General features: G+C 43.3%; 1 protein-coding gene across 4 annotated transcripts in view; it reads left to right on the forward strand.

Moving 5' to 3' along the window:
• The window catches only part of SV2B (synaptic vesicle glycoprotein 2B), a 69553-nt gene that overhangs the window by 34446 nt on the left and 14722 nt on the right, over positions 1-20385 (forward strand). For all 4 annotated transcript variants that reach the window (XR_007507457.1, XM_049811969.1, XM_049811968.1 and 1 more), the window contains 6 exons: positions 1885-2773; positions 13992-14172; positions 14810-14961; positions 16834-16967; positions 17736-17825; positions 20038-20148. Coding sequence is in view for 3 of the 4 variants with exons in the window: in XM_049811969.1 (XP_049667926.1) it covers positions 2257-2773; positions 13992-14172; positions 14810-14961; positions 16834-16967; positions 17736-17825; positions 20038-20148 (1185 nt within the window). In the remaining variant the exon portion in view is untranslated. The remainder of the gene's footprint in view (positions 1-1884; positions 2774-13991; positions 14173-14809; positions 14962-16833; positions 16968-17735; positions 17826-20037; positions 20149-20385) is intronic.

Here is a 20385-nt window from a genome sequence, read left to right on the forward strand (position 1 = left end):
ATGTCTCTCTGGAACTACATTTTTACTGCCTTGGAGAACATGATGTTCAGTCATGACACAAATCTTTGTGTAATCAAGAAATTTACTTCAAGACTGGGAGGTTCCGAGACTCAAAAGTGGTCTTGGATTTTTTAACCATTAGTGGTGACACTCCAGCATTGAAACAAGAGCTGTAGAACCCACTTAAGTGTGTCTGTTAGCTGTCAGATATATTAACTCCCCTGTAGAATAACACCTCCATTGCAAATGCAAATATTTCTCTTTACTGCTGCCTGCACAGTAGTTTCCAGATATCTTTCTAACCTGATCAGAATGCCTTTGGGTTTGGTTGTTTGGGTTGTTTTTAATTTATTGATTGTCTTTTTCAGCCCTGGAAGAATGCCCTGCTGCCTTTTTAACTTCATGCAAAATGTATTGTGTGATTCAGCACAAAGAAAGGGAAGAGGAAATACCTTGAATGCAGTGGCAAACGGTAGAGGGGTCAGAGAAAAGGAAGATGCTCTGGCAGGGCCTGCAGAGGCTGTGGTGTAATTATGTGCCATAAATATATATGTAGCTAAACAGAAATGCAGGGGAAGCTTTTACGCAGTTTCTCGGAGCAGCTCCCGTGGACAACATAGGCAAGGCATGGCCATGACTCCATGCAGAGAAGTTAAGCCTCTGCCCTTTCTTTATCCTGAACATTTGGGCTGCCAAAACCCCCACAGCATTTGCAGAAGGAGTGCGCCCTTCTGAGCGTTTTGTGAGAGTGCTTCTACTGAATTTCTCCTCTGAAGTCATTTTAGCTGCATGCTGTTTAAACCCATACAGTCTGCCAAATAAGATCTCGAAGTGCAGAGGTAGCACTGTTATTTACAGTGTGTGCATTTGTGTGCACCTCTGTAGGTCAACTGACTGTGTAGGTAACAACGCCCACATATATACAGACAAGTGCCTGCCCATGTAATTTCATAGCTCATTTACACTTTATTTGGGCAAGTAGCTCAAAGCTTAAAGTGAAATCCACATTTAGGGCATGCCTACGCTGTGCTGGCTCTTCTAGCGTGACTCTACTCAGTTTCCCACGTGAGTCTCCTTTCAAACTCCTTGTCTACAGCTGTGTGCGGCAACAAATGCGGGAGAACGCTGGAGAGCCAGCTGGCTGAAAACCGCTTGAAAAATAATGGAAATCAGGTGTCCAAAATGCAAATGTGTTTAGATGTGACTTGGCTTTCCTTGGTTTTCCCTGCAGAGAGCAGTGATTCTACATTAGCTTTTTTTTTTGCTCTCTGTGAAAATCATCCCCTGTTGATGGTTAGATATGGGAAGAACAGACCTTGGTGTGACTTTTGGTGACTTTATCTTGGCAGACACTGTGTGCTAGTTGTACATCTGTCATACAGGCAGAGAGACACTAGGGGAAAAAAGCAGCTGTTAAATAAAATTAAGTTTGGGATCTGGATGAAAAAGAAAACCAAGCTCATCTTTTGTGTCATTATGATGTTAGCCAGTTGTAGGTACCAGGAATGAGCGTGCTCTGGGTAGGTGGATAGAAACATATTCAGCAACCTGGGAGCTCTGTTTGAGCAATCCAGCCTAGTACTGTTCTGCTCTCTGTAGAAACCAGGACCATATGTAGCAGGCAGGACTTCTGGGAGTGACAGGAATTGGGACCACACATTGCTTTACATTCTGCTTTAGGTTCCCACTTCACTTGGTAATTTTTAATCCTCTTTTTTTGTTCTGAAGCTTTGGGTTTTGATGATGCAAAAACATTCCTCAAACACTCTGTTGCCAGTTTTTTGCATTGGAAAAGCATGTATTCAAAATGTTGGGCATTAAACTCAATGCATATGTGCTTGCAAGCTTACTGCTGTCTCATCGCTGTTGTCTCCTCTTTCTCAGGACATGACCTTCACCACCACAATGAATCAGGAAAAACCTATCAAATCCTCCTAGCTCCCTGGCTGTGCAATTTGATTTTCCCTTGCTGTTCACCAGACAGCAGCTCTTCCCACCCAAAGCACAGAAGAAGCCAGCAAGTCACAAATGACAGCTAAAAAGTGAAGCTTTATCAAAAGCTGTGTGAGACTCTGTCAAAGAGAAACTTTATATAGTAATTCTCCTTCGGAGCCTGGGAAGCTGTGTATCCCATCAGTTCCAAAGAACAGAGAGAAGATATGTTCAAGTAACCAATACTCGAAATTGCACAAATCAATACATATATTGGAGTATCTACACACAGTGATCTACAGCATTTAGAAATCTCCATTCAGAATGGATGATGGATATAGAAACACAAACCTCTATCAGGGGGGCAGGGAGGTAAACCAAGTCTCAGATGACTACAGGTACCAGGATGGTAACTATGAAGGATATGCACCCAATGATGGCTACTATCATGGTGGGGATGAGCCCGCTCATGAAGAAGATGCCCAGAGTGATGTTACAGAAGGCCATGATGAAGATGATGAGGTCTATGAGGGGGAGTACCAAGGGATCCCGCACCCAGACGACATTAAAGAAAAGCAGAAGAAGCGAGCTCCTGCTGTGGCTGACGAGTACAGAGACCGTGCTGACCTTATGGCGGAGAGGATGGAGGACGAGGAGCAACTTGCCCACCAGTATGAGAACATCATTGAGGAGTGTGGCCATGGACGCTTCCAGTGGACCCTCTTCTTTGTTTTAGGGTTGGCACTGATGGCAGATGGGGTGGAGGTGTTTGTGGTTGGATTTGTTCTTCCCAGTGCTGAGAAGGATATGTGCTTATCCAGTTCAAACAAAGGGATGCTAGGTAAGTGCCACTTGCAAACAGCTCTTCTAATGCAGTAGACAGTAGCTAGAACATCTTTTTCTAGTGACCAGCTGATTTCAATACCTTCTGATGACTCTCCTCTTGTGTTGGATGTCATGCACAGTCATGGCTGGGTGGATCTGACTCAAGGGGGGTTTGCTGCTGAAAACGCAGCTACTCAAAAGCAGCAGAATTGCACCACTTCTAAGCCTACCTTATGAATGTGCTGTGGTCCTAGTACTGGTCACTGCAGGCTGAATCTGGAAAAGGCAGCTCACAGTCAGCAGGTTCACAGGGCACAACTCATAGGGGTGTTCAAGGACAAACAAGTGAAAGGTTAAAGGTGTCTTTTCCTACTTGAGGATCTAGTGACTCAGATTTCAATGCTTTTAGAAACTGCATGGTAATGAGAAGTCCACAAAGCAGTACCATCCAAGTATGACAGTTACAAAAGACAGGGGCCTGTTTGCTCTGGATCACTTGGCTGTTACATTGTGGCTCCTGATGCTGTCCTGCTCTCCAAGGTTTTCCACTTTGCCCAGGTTCCCCTTTTCTTCAGCCCCAAGTCCCAACAGGCCTATCAGCTGTGCAGTCTGTTCCTTCTGCATGCTGACTTCTCGGTCAGAGCAGTTTGCTAATATGTACTGGATCAGAAGTAGCCAATGGAGGTTTCTTCTTAGGTCTGTGGAATGCAATTAATGTGCTGCATGGGGATTACAGGTTGAGGCTACTGGCAACATTCCTTTTGCATCACCATTGACATCTCCCTGTGGTCAAAATACAAAGGCTTACTTATTGGGAGTGAGTCTGGGTGGAAAGGTTTGGATGAACAATTTCTTTCCTTGCACATTATAAGCCAAAGACAGCAAAGCCTCCCAGATCTCCAAGAATCAGGAAAGTATCCAACATGGCCTGTAGCGAGAGCCAACTGTGCAATAGTACAGCGCATCTGGGAGGAAAATAAAGTAGCTCTTGGAAGAACTGCTTTAGGAGGGGGAGAGTGTGTCTTGATGGACATGTACTGGGGCTGTAGGGGAACCATCGGGGCCTGTATTTCATACATTCTGGCCCAGAAGCCCTGCCTGATGCAAAGTAAATGCAGATTTTGGATTAGACCCCAGCCCTTGAGTCCATTCTATTTGCATTATTTTCATGTGACAAAAGTGATAGATAATTATCCCTATATAGACCTCTCGTCTTGGTGTACTGAGGTCCTAGACACTTTTCTCTTCTGTTTCTTCTTTTTTTCTTTGAACTTGAGGATCAGGATGTTTATTTCTATAGTTAGCTAGGTTTATACTTAGTTTTGTGCCTTAAAGAGTTCACTAACTTTTTTGCTTCACAAACCAGTTAAAAATTCTAGCTAGAAATATCTCAGGTTAGATATCTATAAGCAAATCGCTCACAATTGGATCCTGATTTCAAAGGGACTTCTGAATTCACAAGCTCCCTATGGGACACCAGGCTGGGTGCCTTTTCAGTGATGAGCCCTTTTTTGAAAAGCAGGTCATTTATTTTGGTGACTATATGAAAGCTGAGATCTTCTGAAACTCTGACCCCATAAATGTCTATCTCCATAGAGCTCAAGCTCTGGCAGACACCTGAGTCAGAAAACTTCAAATGTCACAAGAAGATCTGTCTTTGAAGTATTTCTGGCCCAACCACAGGTAAAAATGAACAAGAAATCTCCCGAGAGCTCGTTTTGCTTTTTCCAGCTCAGTATTTGCAAGGCTGAAAGTTCAGGGTGTTCTGATAAGCCCTGAATAAGCAAGGAGACATTTGGGTCTGTTTCCAATCCCAGCTCCAGCCTCCTGCGCATTAACCAAGCTAATCTGGAACTGCTAATTAGGGGAAGAGCACTCTTTTTGCTGCCTTTCCTGTCCACTTTTAAAGACAACTTTTGAGAACCTGGTTTTGCAGAACGATTTCTTCTCTCCTTAGCTTGTTCATTTGGGGGATCTGCTGTCAAAGCTTGTATTCAACACTATTTTGTGGCTTAAATATGAGGGGAAAAAAGAATTTTCCTAAAAACAATAAAAGTTGATTCATCTTAGTTTGAGGCAGAGAAGAAAGTGGATAGTTATGGTAGCACTCAGTTGTTACTGACTGGTGTTGTACATGAGGCAGGTCTCTGATCCAGTCCGTCTTATTTGTTAAACATACTTTCTCGTCTGCTGGATATTCTCCGCTGCAGGTTTCCTCTTGGATCTGAGGTTTGTGAGACGATCCTTTGTGAAAATTAATTAAGCGTGGCTTAAGAAGCCTTAGATTGGAGAGCAGTGCACTGATACGAGTAATGAATACCCAAGGACATCAAGAAGTGAGGGTGTGAGGAGGCTGGAGTGAGTACGGGGCTGCTGGAGGGTGTAAGAAGAGAAGAGTGCAGGTCTCTGGGTCTGGAGAGGAGGAGGAGAGCTTTCTGCCAAACTAAGGGGAGCAGCCGGGAGCAGGGAGTGTTGGCGGTTTGGCAGGCAGCAGTGCAGGGACACGAGGTTTGGGTGTGGACCTGCCTCTAGCACAGCCTGGTGTCCCAAATACTGCTCCTGCAAGAGGTTTTCATACCATTTTTTGAGTGGTGGTGGGTACCGGTATGATGAGGACAGACAGATATCAGCTCCTGAAGGGAAAGGCTTGGCAAGTGCTATTGATGGAGACAAGAACATAACCTCCCTCAAAACCTTGCCTGGATTAGCTTCAGCACCCATCCACCTGCAACTAGAAAAAAGATACCTCCTAAAAAAGCTCAGAGCTTCCAGCACATGCTCGTTTCCCTCAGTGTTTCCATTCCCTTGATGGTCTGTGGGTTGTGCTATTGCAAATTGATCTTGCTAATACTCAGAGTTCAATGATACTTACAGGTTGACACGGTGGCAATCAAATTGCTCGTCATCTCAATTTCTGCCTAATGTGCAGTGACAATCTTGCAAGAGTGGGCCTGTACAGAATGAACGGAGGGTTGATTAGAGAAGGCACAGCTTTCCCTCAGATTATTACGGGGTTTTAGGGAAGCAGGGTTATTATCCACACATGAGTTACTGTCCCTTATCTTATCCCCATGAACCAATAAATGTCTACAGATAAGCTTGTGCTTATTCCCAAGCAACCATTCATCTCAACACATTTTTGCTAAGGAAACATATCAGGTGGAGTTGAGGTTGCTTCCAGGTGGCTGCTAACATTTAAACACACGAGAAGGTCTCAGCCATAACGAGAGAAGCTGGGAGGGAAAAAATGAGAAATAAGTCAGGTAAGTAATCAAACTCTTGGAGAAATAGGAAGGTATAAATAAAAGAGCTGAAGTAGATGCCCCCTAAAGACTAATTTAGTGAAGTTCAGCTTCTGCTAAAAGGATATTTTGCGTTAAATACTGTGTATATTGCATATTTTTCCTCCCTCAGAAAGCAAGCATGGAAAAATATCAAGGAAATTATAGCCAAATTATGCAAAAACTACAAATAAACAGATGCCCACAGTGTTTCACGAAATGTGTGAAGTGAATATGACACATCTTAGAAAACGTTTACATTTTGTTCTGAAAATAAACATCTCGCCATCAGATGCAAATTAACAGCTATTTTAGCCCTAAATATCCCTAGTAGGACAAAACACATATTTGGAGTTTTCTGTTATGCGAAATGCTATTTTGAAGATGATTGCAGGGGTATATAAAAAAAAAAAAAAAGAAACAGCAACTCTCTATATTTTGGCAGTTTGATTTCACCAATTTTTAACAGTAGTTGTTAAGAATAAGTTTGGTAACTTGTAACATTATTTTTACATATTCAATTGATAAATCTGCTTTGGTGAGCTTTCACCAGCAGTAGTCATAATAATAATTCTTTTCTTAAACTACTGAAACAGAATATTCCTTTTCAGTATAACACATCTTGTCAGAAACAGACTTTTTTTTATTTACTAAGGATAATCATATGAAGAGTCATAAAATTTGTATTTACTTATCTGCTGAAAGGCACACAGTATCATTATTTGGAGAAAATTCTTATAAATGTATACCTTCAGGTGCTTTTAATCACCTATCAGAGGACTAAATATCGTATTTGCAAGTGTAGAGCAGTAAGTACACAGCAAGTATAAAAGATGGTGCCACAGTAATGTTTTAAACTTTTTCACATCCTGCATATAAAAAACTCAAGGCACAGTTAAAGCATCAGACTTCCCAGATCCCCAGAGCTGCAGTTGTGTTATCATCATTTCACAGTTCAGTAAACTGAGACAAGAAAATTTTTAAGGGCTTTGCCCATAACTGCAAAACAGCCACACCAATGCTGAGAATAAAATTGTTTTTTCAGGCACACAGCTCCCTTTTCCTTTTTATGATTTAATAATAATATTTTAAGGAGAATATCATCTTACAGACTCTTAACCTCGCAATGTTAGATAAAAAAAAATTAGAAAAAAGATCCTATTAGTAATTATGTAGTTATGTAGCAATTCGAGCTTGGCTGTGTGAGTCAGGTTAAATAGGATGTGTAACAATATCCTTGCTTTTAGTTGTGTGAAGAGGATGTTTTATTATCAGCTGAGATAAAATCTGGCCTCAGCTTCTCATTGACCTGAATTCACCTGATATGACAGTAAATCCTAATCCCCTCTGCAGAGCTCAGTAGCTTTTCTCCACTTCTTTTTTTTTTTTTTTTTTTTTTGATGGATAAGCGCAGATGAGCGCAGCCGTGGCTCCCTTGCTCTGCTGTGGCTTGTGGCTGCCCGTTTTGCACCTCCACGGCCATGGACCCCCAACAGAGCAGCCAGCTAAACCCTGACAAGACCTGCCCGCGTCCACGTCCTGAGCTTTGGGCACAAATTCCTAGCTGCAAATTTGCTCTCGGGCGGAAACGCTCCCGCGGCCCGAGGACCATCGTCACCCTGAGTGCTATGGACATGTTAGGGGGAAAAAGGTGTTTTCTGGGAACACCCCGCATCCTGTACAGTTCCAATCTGGGGATGGCTGCGTCCCCATTTATAAACACTGTGGGAATTTCATCTGACGAGAGCCAGCACGAACAGGTTTTCGTTTAACAGCAAAGGATTTGTTTGGCTTCCTCTGTTGAAAACTTTGCTTTAGCAGAGGAGTTGGGTGGGGGAACCAGATGGTCCTATGAATATTGTAGTGATGGACAAGTCCTGGGGGGGGGCTGCGAAGCCGGCTGAGTGCAAACAGCCCACCCACGCCCCGGGTGCTGGCAGCGCTGGCTGGAGGGCTCGGTGCGCGTCGCCTTGCCAGTGCTGCGTCAAAGCGCTCGTCGATTCACGCACCCACCTTTGGCTTTAATGTGCAGAATCCCCTCGGTCTCAGCAGCCAGATTCGCCCGATATCCGCCCCCAGATCTCTGAAAACGGAAAGCCGCCTCTCATGCAGGCAATCCGTTTCTCAGTGGCAGAGCCATTAGCTGTAGATGAAGTCTCTCTGCTTGTACTTAATCAATAAGGCAAGTGCAACGAGACTACCCTTACATTTGATTTCCATTTACAAGGTCAAGGAGATTCATGGGGAAAGTGCTAATAAGCCTACAAGGAAAAGCAGATTAGGAATTCCAGGAAGAAGGGGAAAAAAGGCCCCTTAGCTCATCGTCTGCTGAGACGGTCCCCTGTTCTGGGACATGCCGGCCATCGCTAGAGCACGAGACAGTCAGGACTACCACTGGTTTATTCCTCTCTTTAAATTACTTATGCACAACTGGATCCTGTGCCTTGCCTCATCCATCTCACAAACTGTCCAGACTCACAAAACTTTGTTTGTGTCCATAAAGTGCATCCACGTATAACAGATGCTACATCGTTAAGAGTGTCTGGATTTCATTTTTATTACAGTTTGAATTGCAAGATATGTAAGTTCCTAATCCTTTTCTGCTTTCCATATGGTTTCCCTCTTCCAAAGCCTTCTTTTTCTACCATAGGGCTGTATTGGTAGTGGCCTGGGCTTTGAAGGCAGGTAGGATCTTCCACGATCCTGTGGTTACTGGCTCCATGCAGACCTATTAGCAGAGGTGAGACAACCCTGCACCTGGACCCAGGTGGTCTCCTCACCTTCCTGACGGCCCCAAGGACTCTGGGACTAACTCTTCACGTTGAGCTGGGGTTTTCTCTGCTCAAATTTTCCATTGATTACACGAGTCCTTGTCCTGACTTGAAAGGGGTTCTTTTCAGATATGCCTTATTTTTAAGAACTTTAATCACATTGACTGTCAATGAAAGAAATTCATGCTCGTGATGGAGATTTAAATAAACCTTGAATTTTTCTTTTCTTTCTGAAACCCTTGAGTCTACTTTTAATTATATTGAAATAGTAAAAATACAGTTTAGCATACACATAGCCATATATTGCATCTGCCTTTCCTTATTCCTAGAACTTCAGCTTTTAGGTCCATAATTCCTGTCTAACATGGAGCATACAACTTCAATGAAGGCTAATAAATTTCTTAATGTGAAAATGCTGTATAGGTTACCTCTTTTCTAGTGGGAATAAGCCCAGTCAGTGGTCACATATTTTCCTTATAACTTCAGCATTGGATGAGTCATAACCTGAAATTTATTCTTAGAATTTCTACTCTTTGGTTTTCCACCGATTTTATGGGAAGCTATTGCAGACTTTCCCACAGGCATTCATTATACTCCATTACTCGTGGAATAGTCTGCAAATAATGGCTTATTCAGAGTTGCCCTTAACATTTCACCCAACCACTGCATGTGTTAATTTGGAAGCTGAGCCCTCCTAGCACAGCCTAGGTCTGCGTGGTTTGAAGCTGAGGTTTGAAGTCAAGTTTCTGGTACAGACCATTGTAATATTGTTCCATAGAATATTTGGTGGACAGAGGTAACGCAGCAAAAGAAATACCATTCAGGGGTCACTTTTCTTGGCCTAATTCTCCTTAAAATTTGCATTTCCTTGATATGAGCTGGATCTCCTTCAGAGGAAATAAACATCACTGTGTTCTTCAGAAGACTGTCTCTCCTGCATGGAGACTGTATGAGTAACTATTGCATTCCTCCCTGGGTCCCTGCCTCCTTATTGTTAATCCAGGACACAGCAATCTGCAAAGCCTGACGTTGTTCTGCACCTTGGGTCCCAAGATCCATCAGCTGACAGAGCGTTTTATAGCAGCTGCCCCAAAAGTTTTAATGATATTGGCCAGAACATGCAATCTTCCCAGAAGAGACCTGTCCACCATAATAAAGTGTCCTGCTGATTTTGTTTCAACCCTGAAGTACACATTTCTATAACCAGGATCCATCCCCTCAGAAACTGGCCAAGCGGACAGTCTTTGGTCATCCCTGAGGTTTCCTTTGCTACAGATTTTCATTGTTTTAAATTTCTAGGAAACAATGCATCCATTGGTTTATCACAGAAGATAACCAATGAAAGCCACATCCTCTAAGTGAGTTTGTGACATTAACAGCTCTGCTGCATTTTGTGCTGCTTACTGTTTGATGGATGCTGTGTTGCAGAGATATAATCTTCCCTTCCATCACAAGTTTGAGCTCCTCAGTCAGAATCTGCAGGGGCTTGCCCACAAAAGCAGCTCCACTCCACTTGATGCCTGGTTTCAAACACTGCCCCATCCCAAGCTAAGCCCACTCTTCCCCTGGCCAGAGAGGTGGCTGCCCTGCTCCAGCCAGGGTACTCAGCTGCAATAAATCACAAGCTAGAAGACAGTAACAACCTCCTCCACCTCCTCCTGGCCTGGGACATTTTCTGTTATTAAGGGGATTTGGATGAACATCTGCCATCCAGAGATTTTCTTCAGGGGAAAAAAAAAATTAACTCTAGCAGATAATTTTTTCTTCCTCATCTGGGTCCAGTGGTGTGGGCTGAGCTGTGCTGCGAGCCACTCACACGGTGCTCACTGTCAGATGCGTGGCTGTGATGCACCAGTGAGTAGATACAGGGTTCATCATCACTTCTGTCTGCTGGTTGCGATCAGAGCTGCTCCATTAAATGTAGCTTGGGAGCCAGGGTAAATGCATTAAGCCTTACAGCACTGCATTAAGATTCTTCTTTCAGAAAGATTTTGGACTGAAACAGTTTTTTGCTTCAGCTCTCCCTTGTAATTTGCACTTCAGCGAACAAGCTGGAGGCCGAAGTTAATAGAGAAAGAGATTTCAGATTCTGAGATGTGTACATATCTTCTCTGCTGCAGATCAGTATCTGAATCCTTTACACACCTTCAGGTCACCTCACCAGGACAGCTCGGGTCAGGAGGGTAGGGCAGGGAGTGTGGGTATTGACCCCACAGAGCCACATGCTTACGGTGGAGATACAATTGCTCTGGCAAAATCCTCTGCTATGGTTCTGGTACAAAGGCTGTTAACAGGCAAGAACAGATTTTTTGCCTTTGACACACAAAATCCTGATTGCACTTTAGACATCGTATGGATAGAAAAGAAAGCAGAACCATTCCCAGAGAGGTGACCCCACCACTCTGCTATAGAATAGGGGGGATTTCAAAGTCCGAACTTTTCCACTTCTAATTAACGTGAGAAGAGTATCCTTCAAATGCTGCAGTGCATCTCTACTGCATAGCTTTTAATTTAGTAATGCATTTCAAATCAAGTGCAGGCATTTGCAATCAAAAGACAGACAGAATCAGCTGCCAAATATCCCTCTGCATTAGTCCCTAGCTAGCTTTGCTGGATAGCACAGCACAGCATTCAGCCATCAGACTGATCGTCTTGTTTAAACATTAATTGCAAAAAAAATTTCAGCATCACCTTGTTTCCCAAGTGATGTGTTTAACAGGACAGGTCCTGGGGAAGACGTTGGCTCTCAAGAGAAGTCAACACTTGGTTCCAGGTGAGGAATCACCCTCTAAAGGGATGTTCCCCAACCATGAAAAATGTTTCTTTTAGCTGCATTTCTTCGGTCAGTGAAGAGGAATGTTTCCTATTAAGGCAGTGTATTTACTTGCTCAGCATCCATTGCCTTCACTAGGGGTCAGGGATGCAGGGAACACTGATGCTTTTCTTGCGTTATGGTGTTTCCTTCAACCTCAGCTCAGCTGGGTCTTGAACCTGACATGCCCCCAGAGTCCCAACATCTCCAAGCATCATTTTTTCCTTCAAGAACTCCCTGCACTGCAAGTTCTGCTTTCCAGCAAGCAGATATTCCTCCATCCTGATGTAGTTCAGCTCCTCTGGATCATATCCAGCCATGATCAGGCCCTGTCAGGATCTCCACAGCAGGACTGTGCAACGTATAGGCATAGACTATAATCCTGCCTGTGGTGTCTGAGATGATACAGGAGGTGTTCTGGGAACAGGCTCTTGCACCTCTGTGCTCCCCAGGAAATACAGTGGTTGCCACCACTTTCTTCTGAAATGTGGTGATGGTGACACTGCTCCTAGTCTGTGGACCACTAGCTTGCAGTAGACAGCTCTGAGACTTGCAGCTTAGTAGCCAAGGAGCTGCCAATGCAGTAAGAGTGTGCTTGGATGTGCGGCCCCAAACACTTCCATGTCAGCAGCTGGCAGAGCCATCAGAGCATGCAGTAGTCACCTGGACACCAAGTGTTTTGGTCCTGCCATACTAAGGCAGAGGCAGCCTCATCCACACACAGCAAGCAGACAAAGCATGAAGGGCTTCATCTTTTGCACTGTGAAACTCAGAATAACTTCAGTAGTATTGATCCACCTGCTGACAGTCCATCGCCTTGTGGTCTTGCCTCATCTGGGCATTTTCAGAGAAGCCTTGGAGATATATGCTTGTCTCTGATCCTTCCATCCCTACATCTTTCCTGGCTCATAAGAATGAACAGAGAGTTGTTCACAGGCAAGCCTAAAACAAAAATCTGAAGCCCAGAGGCCAATACAGCCTTCAAAGACCTGGTCCATGTACTGCCAGATGCTGGACTGATGAATTCCCAGACGTTACTCGCTAATAGCAGTGCAAATCACTTCACTCTAGCTGATCAATGTTTCCAACCCTCCAGTACTGATTGCTATTAGATTTTAAATGCTTAATATCTGATCCTACTGTCCTTTCACATCATAACTCCTGCAGGCTTCAACAGGAATTTTGCCAGCAAAAGGACCATCACTTGTGATTCTTCCTAGGACTATTGCTCACTAAAGTCTCTACATCTGGAAAGTAGATAAAATATTCCTGGACCTTTGAGCATTATTAATTAGTGCTATTTACATTAGTACCCATATAAAGGAAAAGGCAATATAATAGGTGGCCCTTCTGGTGGCAAGGTCAGTAGAAGAGCCAAGGACAACTGCTGTGTTTTCTAGGCCAGAGTTGCAACCACATGGTGAGCTGGGTATAGGGAGCCTATTTGGAGAAGAAAACCATTCTCTCCTATTCAGCCTGGCACTGAATGTAGTCACTGAAACTGTTTTTTGAGGACCCTATAGTAGAAGATCTAATGAAGTCAAGTTAAAAAGAAGAATCCATTTTTCTTAACAATGTCAGCAATAACTCTATAGAGCAAACTAGCAAGACAAGCAGTAGGTTCTCCCTTCTGAAATTTCCAGATCAATGCTGTGCTCTTTTCTGTAAGTTGTCCTTTAGTCAGATGCCAGGTCTTGGCTCAGTAATGAAGGAAGTAGCCGTGCTACACAAGGTAAGTCTCGGTAACAGACGGATCCTGTCAGATAAAGCTAGGAAAAGCAGAGAGTGAAGGAGATGATTTACTGCAAAGGAAGCATGGGTGGATAGGTAACCTGCAAAGAGATTTAGCCATGGTTTAGCAGTCTGTCTGCTCTCGCAGCTTTCTGAGCATAAACAGCAGCCAAAGAGAGCCTCCTCCCTACACATCCTCAGTCCCATTGTGCTCAGGGGGGTTAGTGGAGTTAAGACATCAGACTTCTGTTGTATCGTTGGTGGCACATAGCTGGGACACGTGCATCCTAAGCTGCTTATGCCTGGCCATTGCTTACGTGCAGGGGATATGTGAGCAGCGAGGTTGGGAAAGAAAGATGTGGGTCTGGTCAAATGAGGGTATGTCTATATTGCATGATGCAGTGCAGTAGGGAGTGATGCAAGCTCAGGGGCACAAGGTGGGAAAATTAGGTTCCATCAATGGATAGGGTGTCTGGCACCTGAGACAGCTAATTTGGGGGGAATGGGGGTATCTCTACTTTATGGTATATTAGGCCAGGTCGACATCAGCTGCTGTACGGCCGCTTTAAAATCTGCTTCTACATCACATACAATTTCCACCTGGTTACAAAACTCACTGTCTCTCTCTCTCATTTCTAGGCTTGATAGTCTACTTAGGAATGATGGTGGGAGCTGTCATGCTGGGCGGCCTCGCTGATAAACTGGGAAGAAAGAAATGCCTCATCATATCACTTGCAATCAATGCTGCCTTTGCATTCCTCTCCTCCTTCGTCCAGGGATATGGATTCTTCCTCTTCTGCCGCCTTATTTCAGGCCTCGGGTGGGTAACTGGTGAATCTGCCCCATGTCCTGGAGGAGTCCCATCATGGATCAGCAGTTTGGGTGTGTGGGGTGGAAGAAGGAATGCTGCTCGGGGGATGCATCTCTGGTACCGAGCTGGGATGGCACTGCTGTTTAGCACCTGTGGTTACATTACCTTACTCTTGACCCTTAAAGCATTAGTGGTAGCAAAGTTTGGTCATGGACATTCTTCTGGTACTGCTCAAATTGTGCAGAAAGGCAAGTGAGACTGATAAATGTCACCTCCATTTACAGTCCTGACTGCCAGGGCCTCCAATGAGACCTTCAGCAGTTCCCATCACCTGCCTGTATTTTACCTCCCTAAAATAAGTGATCACAAAATAACAACAGAGAAGATGTCTAGGTGAAAAGCAGGCATTACACTGGGTTTACATAAACTGTACAGGAAATTCAGCTTTCAGAGCATGAGAAGGATCTTGTTTATCCTTGATGTTTAAGACCAGTCCAGTCAAAGAGAGATTTGCATTTTTCCTACAAGTCTCACGTTTGTGCGGTGTGTCTGTGAGTGTGACCTCCCCTCTTTATATGTGCAATCCTAACTACAAAGACATTGAAGAACACTCTTATTCTTCCCATGTGCTGTTTTTTCTCCTCAGTATTGGGGGATCCCTCCCCATTGTGTTTGCCTATTTCTCTGAATTCCTATCTCGTGAGAAGAGAGGGGAACACCTGAGCTGGCTTTGCATGTTCTGGATGATTGGTGGCATTTTTGCTTCAGCAATGGCTTGGAGCATCATCCCACATTACGGTAATTGGTTTATGCTTTTGACTTTCAACAACACCACATTCCTGCATCACTATGCTACCCCAAAACCCTGCACAAGTAGCGTTAGTCAGTCCTTACACACCCCAGCATAAACAACACTGAAAATAATAGATACCTGAAGTGCACACAGAAGGTCTTATAAATTGACTGCATGATTGATTGACTGATACTAAGGCTGTAAGTAAGACTCATAAGGGCTGCTTTCCATCAAAAGCTTCAAATACACCCTTTGAATTACACCGCCAGAGAGCCTGAGCTCTTAATCTAAATGCCAGCACATTCCGGCAAAACTGGACTAAGATTATATTGCAAAAATTAATCCAGTTATCAAAAATAACTAACTTTAATCAGGGAATTACTGAGTGCTATGAATGACAGCAGTGAGGACGGCACGTGTTCTTTTTCTTAGCCAAGTGTCGACACTCTCAGGGCTGTGTATATGGTGACACACCTCCCCAGCATGTGACGACCTGGAGTCACATCTGACTTCACCTAAATGAGTTCAGGAGTGGAATGGCTTCCCTGCCCAGAGCTGGAAGCGGGAGAGAAAAAGTAGATGGGTGTACTTGGAAACATATTACTGCTCTGAGGAGCAAAAATCTGCATGTCACATGGTATTCCTTACAACTCATGTATATCCTAGGAAAACATCAGAAGCAAATATCTAGTAGAAAAGATTAATTCTCTCGGTATTCAGTGACACCAGCTGTTTGCAAAATCCTGTTTGAGGAAAGTAGGACAGGCCACAAAGACCATGAAGAAAAACACTAACATGTACCTATCTATCAATCCAATTTTACCATATTTAAAGTACATTCAGTATAAAGAAATGTTCGTGCTTTTGATTGATGTGACAGAGACTGTTGGAACAAATAGGCAAACTTACTGCATAGTGGTGTCAGGTTGAAATAAGTCTATTATCTGCAACTACATTTGCTTTAAAAAGTCCTTATGTATTTGCATTACAATTTATTTCTCAGATGACTTTTTGATGTTGTGCTTTTATTGCTTCTCCTTTTGATTTCTCATGTTCCACCTACTATTTTGGAACTTCGTGAAATGAGTAGAATACCATGACTGTCTCAGATGAGACCTCTGCAAAAACCATTGCTTGATTATTTCCTTATTATGTGAATAAAAATGTTTATAGAAAAAAAAATTGAATTCAGCATTCCTTCCGAGATTTGAGCCTAGGGAAAGCAAATGGAGCAATGTAAGAACAATGCTGTACTTCCTAGTCCTTAGCAGGGGAATACCTGACCTGGTCAGACATCAGGAAAAAAGCAGGAGAGGGGGAATCTCAAATGCAGGATTAAATCTTGAATTCTAAGTTTGAATCCCAGCTCAGGTTTTGTAGGTCTGGAAAAAAATAAACTTGTTTCCTAGCTCACTTCCATAAAATGTGAAATACATGTGTGACATACAAGATTGAAAGGAGCTGTCTCTAACATGCCTCTCAGATCAGAGAAGATATAACCTTTGTAAACTTTTTGTAACATCTCAGAACAGCAATAAATTATGGCCCTGATTCCTCTACTCTTTCCTGGCCTTACTTGCCTACAGCTGCATGGAGCTATTCTTATCACTAGATGATTTCTAAACTCAAAGATAAAAGAAGGTTTTTAAAAGGCAGAGCCTGAGCAAGTATGTTCCATTTTCTGTAATGAACATGAACTCACTTGCTGTTATCTACTGAGCTTGCTATTAAGCCTGTAAGAGCTGTCAGTACTAAGAATAGCAAACTTTCAACCTGTCCCTGTGTCAGAGAGCTATAAAGTTCAGAGCTGATTTAGGAGAGAAAAAACTCAGAATGCCTGGTCAGAATTTTTACTTTTTGGCTCTTGCTCTTTCCAGGCTGGGGGTTCAGTATGGGAACCGAGTACCAATTCCACAGCTGGAGAGTCTTTGTGCTTGTCTGCTCTCTGCCCTGTATCGCCTCCCTGGTGGCACTGAAATTCATGCCTGAAAGCCCGCGTTTTTTGCTGGAGGTAAGATGATTCATCTGAACGTTGCAGTCTGATATTAACAGAGGATAGCTGGTCCCTAATGTGTCACCATCAGTCTGTCTTTGTTCCATCAAACACGCATAGCACAAGCTCAGAGACAAAACCACTCCTACATGTCTGCACTAGCTCCACAGATTTCTTAAACCCCAAAGACTACAGACTGTGGGGTCAGTCAACGATGGTTAGTGTTTCACTGCCAAATGTGGTACAGAAAGAAGGTGGTGAGGGCTGGGAATTTTGTAAAAGTCCAACAAAGGCGTTCTGAAAACATCTCACAGAGTTTGGGCACATAATTACTGAATCCTGGTGGAAGAGCGAAAGACAGAGTACATTTTACTGAGTGAAATACATAAACCTCAGAAATCTTAAGCAAGCATTCTTTATTCCCATTTCACAGATGTGAAATGAGGTAATACCTAGCTCAGGTTAACGGTGCAAGTCTTTAGCAGAGGTGGGATCAGAGCCCAGGTCTCCTCATCCACCTCCTCTTCTTTCATCTGGTTTTAAAGCTCTTGTTCCTGACTTCTCTCCTGCCTCAGACAGTTTTAGGGTAACTCCTTTCTTCAGCACAGAGATGCTGCACTCTGTGAATAACAGCCATGCTTTCAGCTGTTTATATTTAACGCAGCCAGTGCTGTATGTGTGCTTCTCCACTGTATTGGACCTCTAGAACTGGTTTCTCTCTATGCTTTGTTAAATTACAGAGCTGGGAATGCCAACATTTGTTTTTCTTTTCTTTGGTGTTTTCAGATAGGTAAACATGACGAAGCCTGGATGATCCTCAAGCAAGTTCATGACACCAACATGCGGGCCAAGGGTGAGCCAGAGAGGGTTTTTACGGTGAGTTTAACAAAGCCATCAACATGTAAAAAGAAAAGCTGGACATACCTTCCTTGGTGTGTCACAGCATCAATTTATTCCTCCTTGGGACTCTTTCAATGTAATCTCCCCCAGCAATCAGGAAAAGGACTCTGAGATACATTTTGTGCATTTAAAGTTAGATGCCAGTCTGTTTTTTCAAGAATTAGTTGATCCTGTGAATTGCAGTGAGTACTCTTCATTCCTGGTGTTACTCTACAGCATATAGATCAGTGATTTTCCAGTTACACAAATGCTTAATTGGTATGCTCTAAGAGACTAAAACCAAATAAGAGAGATATTAGTCATGTGGGAGATCTGAGTCACTCTTTTCTCCATTCTGGCTTCTAATCAAACTCTGATTAAACTTCACGTACCTTCTAATGAGCTTCCCAAACTCCACCTGCCTCATACCCAATCTTTAGTCTCTCCAAGGGGACGTGGGATGAGAGGCTATTACTCATTAGTCTGCTGCTTGTTGTGAAAAAGGTCACAGCAATGGACTGCATTAATAGTAAAATCAGGTAAAAGGTGTATGCTGTGGTTAGTTGCAAATTACGATAATTCAGTTGTAATCTCCCAGTGACCCAGCCAGGGAATAGCTCTTGTTTTATGCTTTTAAAGATGAGAAGGCATGTGCTTTTAAAGGATGGAGAAAAGGAGATACAGTTGTGTGTAAAACACCTTTTTGAACAAGAAAGAGAGCAAGGCTTTGCGTTGAGCAGAGTTGTCGTGAAACAGGGCCCCTCAGGAATGATCCTTCAAGAAAATTGAAGTTTAATATCTGTGCATGACAACTCTGTGCAGGTTCAGGTAGGAACTTAATGAGGATGTGTTATTTTTAAGCTACTGACCTTTTGACTAATGTGAACCTTGATAGACAGGGTGAGAGAGATCATCTCTTTAAATCCCTACCTGGCTTTGCTGTAACGCCGAGCTGGGCTGGCCAGTCCTGCCGTGTGGTGGGAGGAAAAGAGGACTGAAATTCAAATAGGTAGATAGAGAGAGAGGGATATCAAAGGAAGGTACTATGAGAGTCTGAGCTGAGTAGGAGAATGAAGGAGCAGCTGCACAGCACCCATTAGCGCTCGTTACCCCATCCAGCAGTGTCTTGACTGCTACGGCATAGGCTGATCTCAGTATTGCACCTCCAGGTATGGCACGCCAGCTGAATCAAGATGTACTGACGTTCCTTGGCACGGGCGGATGATCAGTGTGGCTGGTGTAGCACAAACTGTCAGATTTTGTGTTTTTCTGATAGGCCAGAAGTTGCCAGTTTGCGGTGAGTCAGCTGGTACCGGGACAGTTCCCAGATCTGACATTTAAACGGTGCCAGCAAAAGGAACACAGAGACTCCACAGCTGAGCCAAGGCACTCATTCTTACTTGGAAATTTATTCAGCAAATTTTCACCTCCTTCTCATGTTTACAAACATATCTGGCTTCCTTGCATATGTCCTTTATTTAAAGTTACTGAGCAAATACTTCCTGGGACCCCTTTTTAAGATTTCTTGAGCAGCCCAGTTCAGGTGTTTGGTGTTGAAAATTAAGATTTTTTTTTGGTGAAGCGAATTGATTGCATGGTGTGAGCTCACTTGATGATAGGATGCATTTTCTGTTGCAAAGATTCCCATCTACACATTCATTTGTCATAGAAGTTCTGCCAGTGGTACTTAAAAGGTGCTGAATGAGAAATACTCTGGCCAGTTGTCTTTGAAGAAAGAGATCCTGAGGGCACAGTTTGATGCAGATACAAGTGGCTGATCTTGGAGATAATTTTTGCTATAATTGCCTAAGTCCTAATTTCTAGTGGGAATCCAAGGGATAGAGATATATGGTAGTACACAGGCACATTAGCCAATAAATGAAAGATTGAAATGGATGTGATGCACTTAAAATATTTCATGGAAGGAGAGAAAGAGAGAGAGAAAGAGTGGAAGGATAGATGAAAGGAAGGAAAGAGGGCAGGATTCTTTCTATAATAAAATCTCTAGCTGTAATTAAATCAATTACAGCAAGCTCATCAATCAATTACAGTTAGCTCAATTGTTAGTGGTAACATTCAAGGAAAAGATAGTAAGAGATATCAGGTGGAAACATTGTCCAGAAGACAATGGAATTTAAAATCCACCGAAGATCAGTTCCAGAAATTTCAGTCTAATTTTTTGTTTCCTCCTTTTTATTTTATTTCCCAGGTTTCCTATATCAAAACTCCAAAGCAAGTAGATGAATTTATTGAAATCCAGAGCTCAACAGGGACCTGGTACCAGCGGTGGCTGGTCAGAATCACAACTACTTTCAAACAGGTAAAGAGACGAAAAAACATCCCGCAGGGCCTTTTGAGCTTCAGGCTTCAGTGCCTCATTACTTCAGGTCGTTGTGTCTTGAAACCTGGACTCTCACTCAAAAAAAATCTGTTGGTATTTGCAAAGGGCTGTAATCTGATTACACTTTGTAGGCAGATGTGTGCATCTGCAAACTGCCACACTGCCAGCCAGGCCCCAAAATACCCCTGCGAGCATCACAGTAGTCCAGCTGTGCAG

Source organism: Accipiter gentilis, chromosome 10 (assembly GCF_929443795.1).
Source record: "Accipiter gentilis chromosome 10, bAccGen1.1, whole genome shotgun sequence".
NCBI classification, from domain to species: Eukaryota; Metazoa; Chordata; class Aves; order Accipitriformes; family Accipitridae; genus Astur; species Astur gentilis.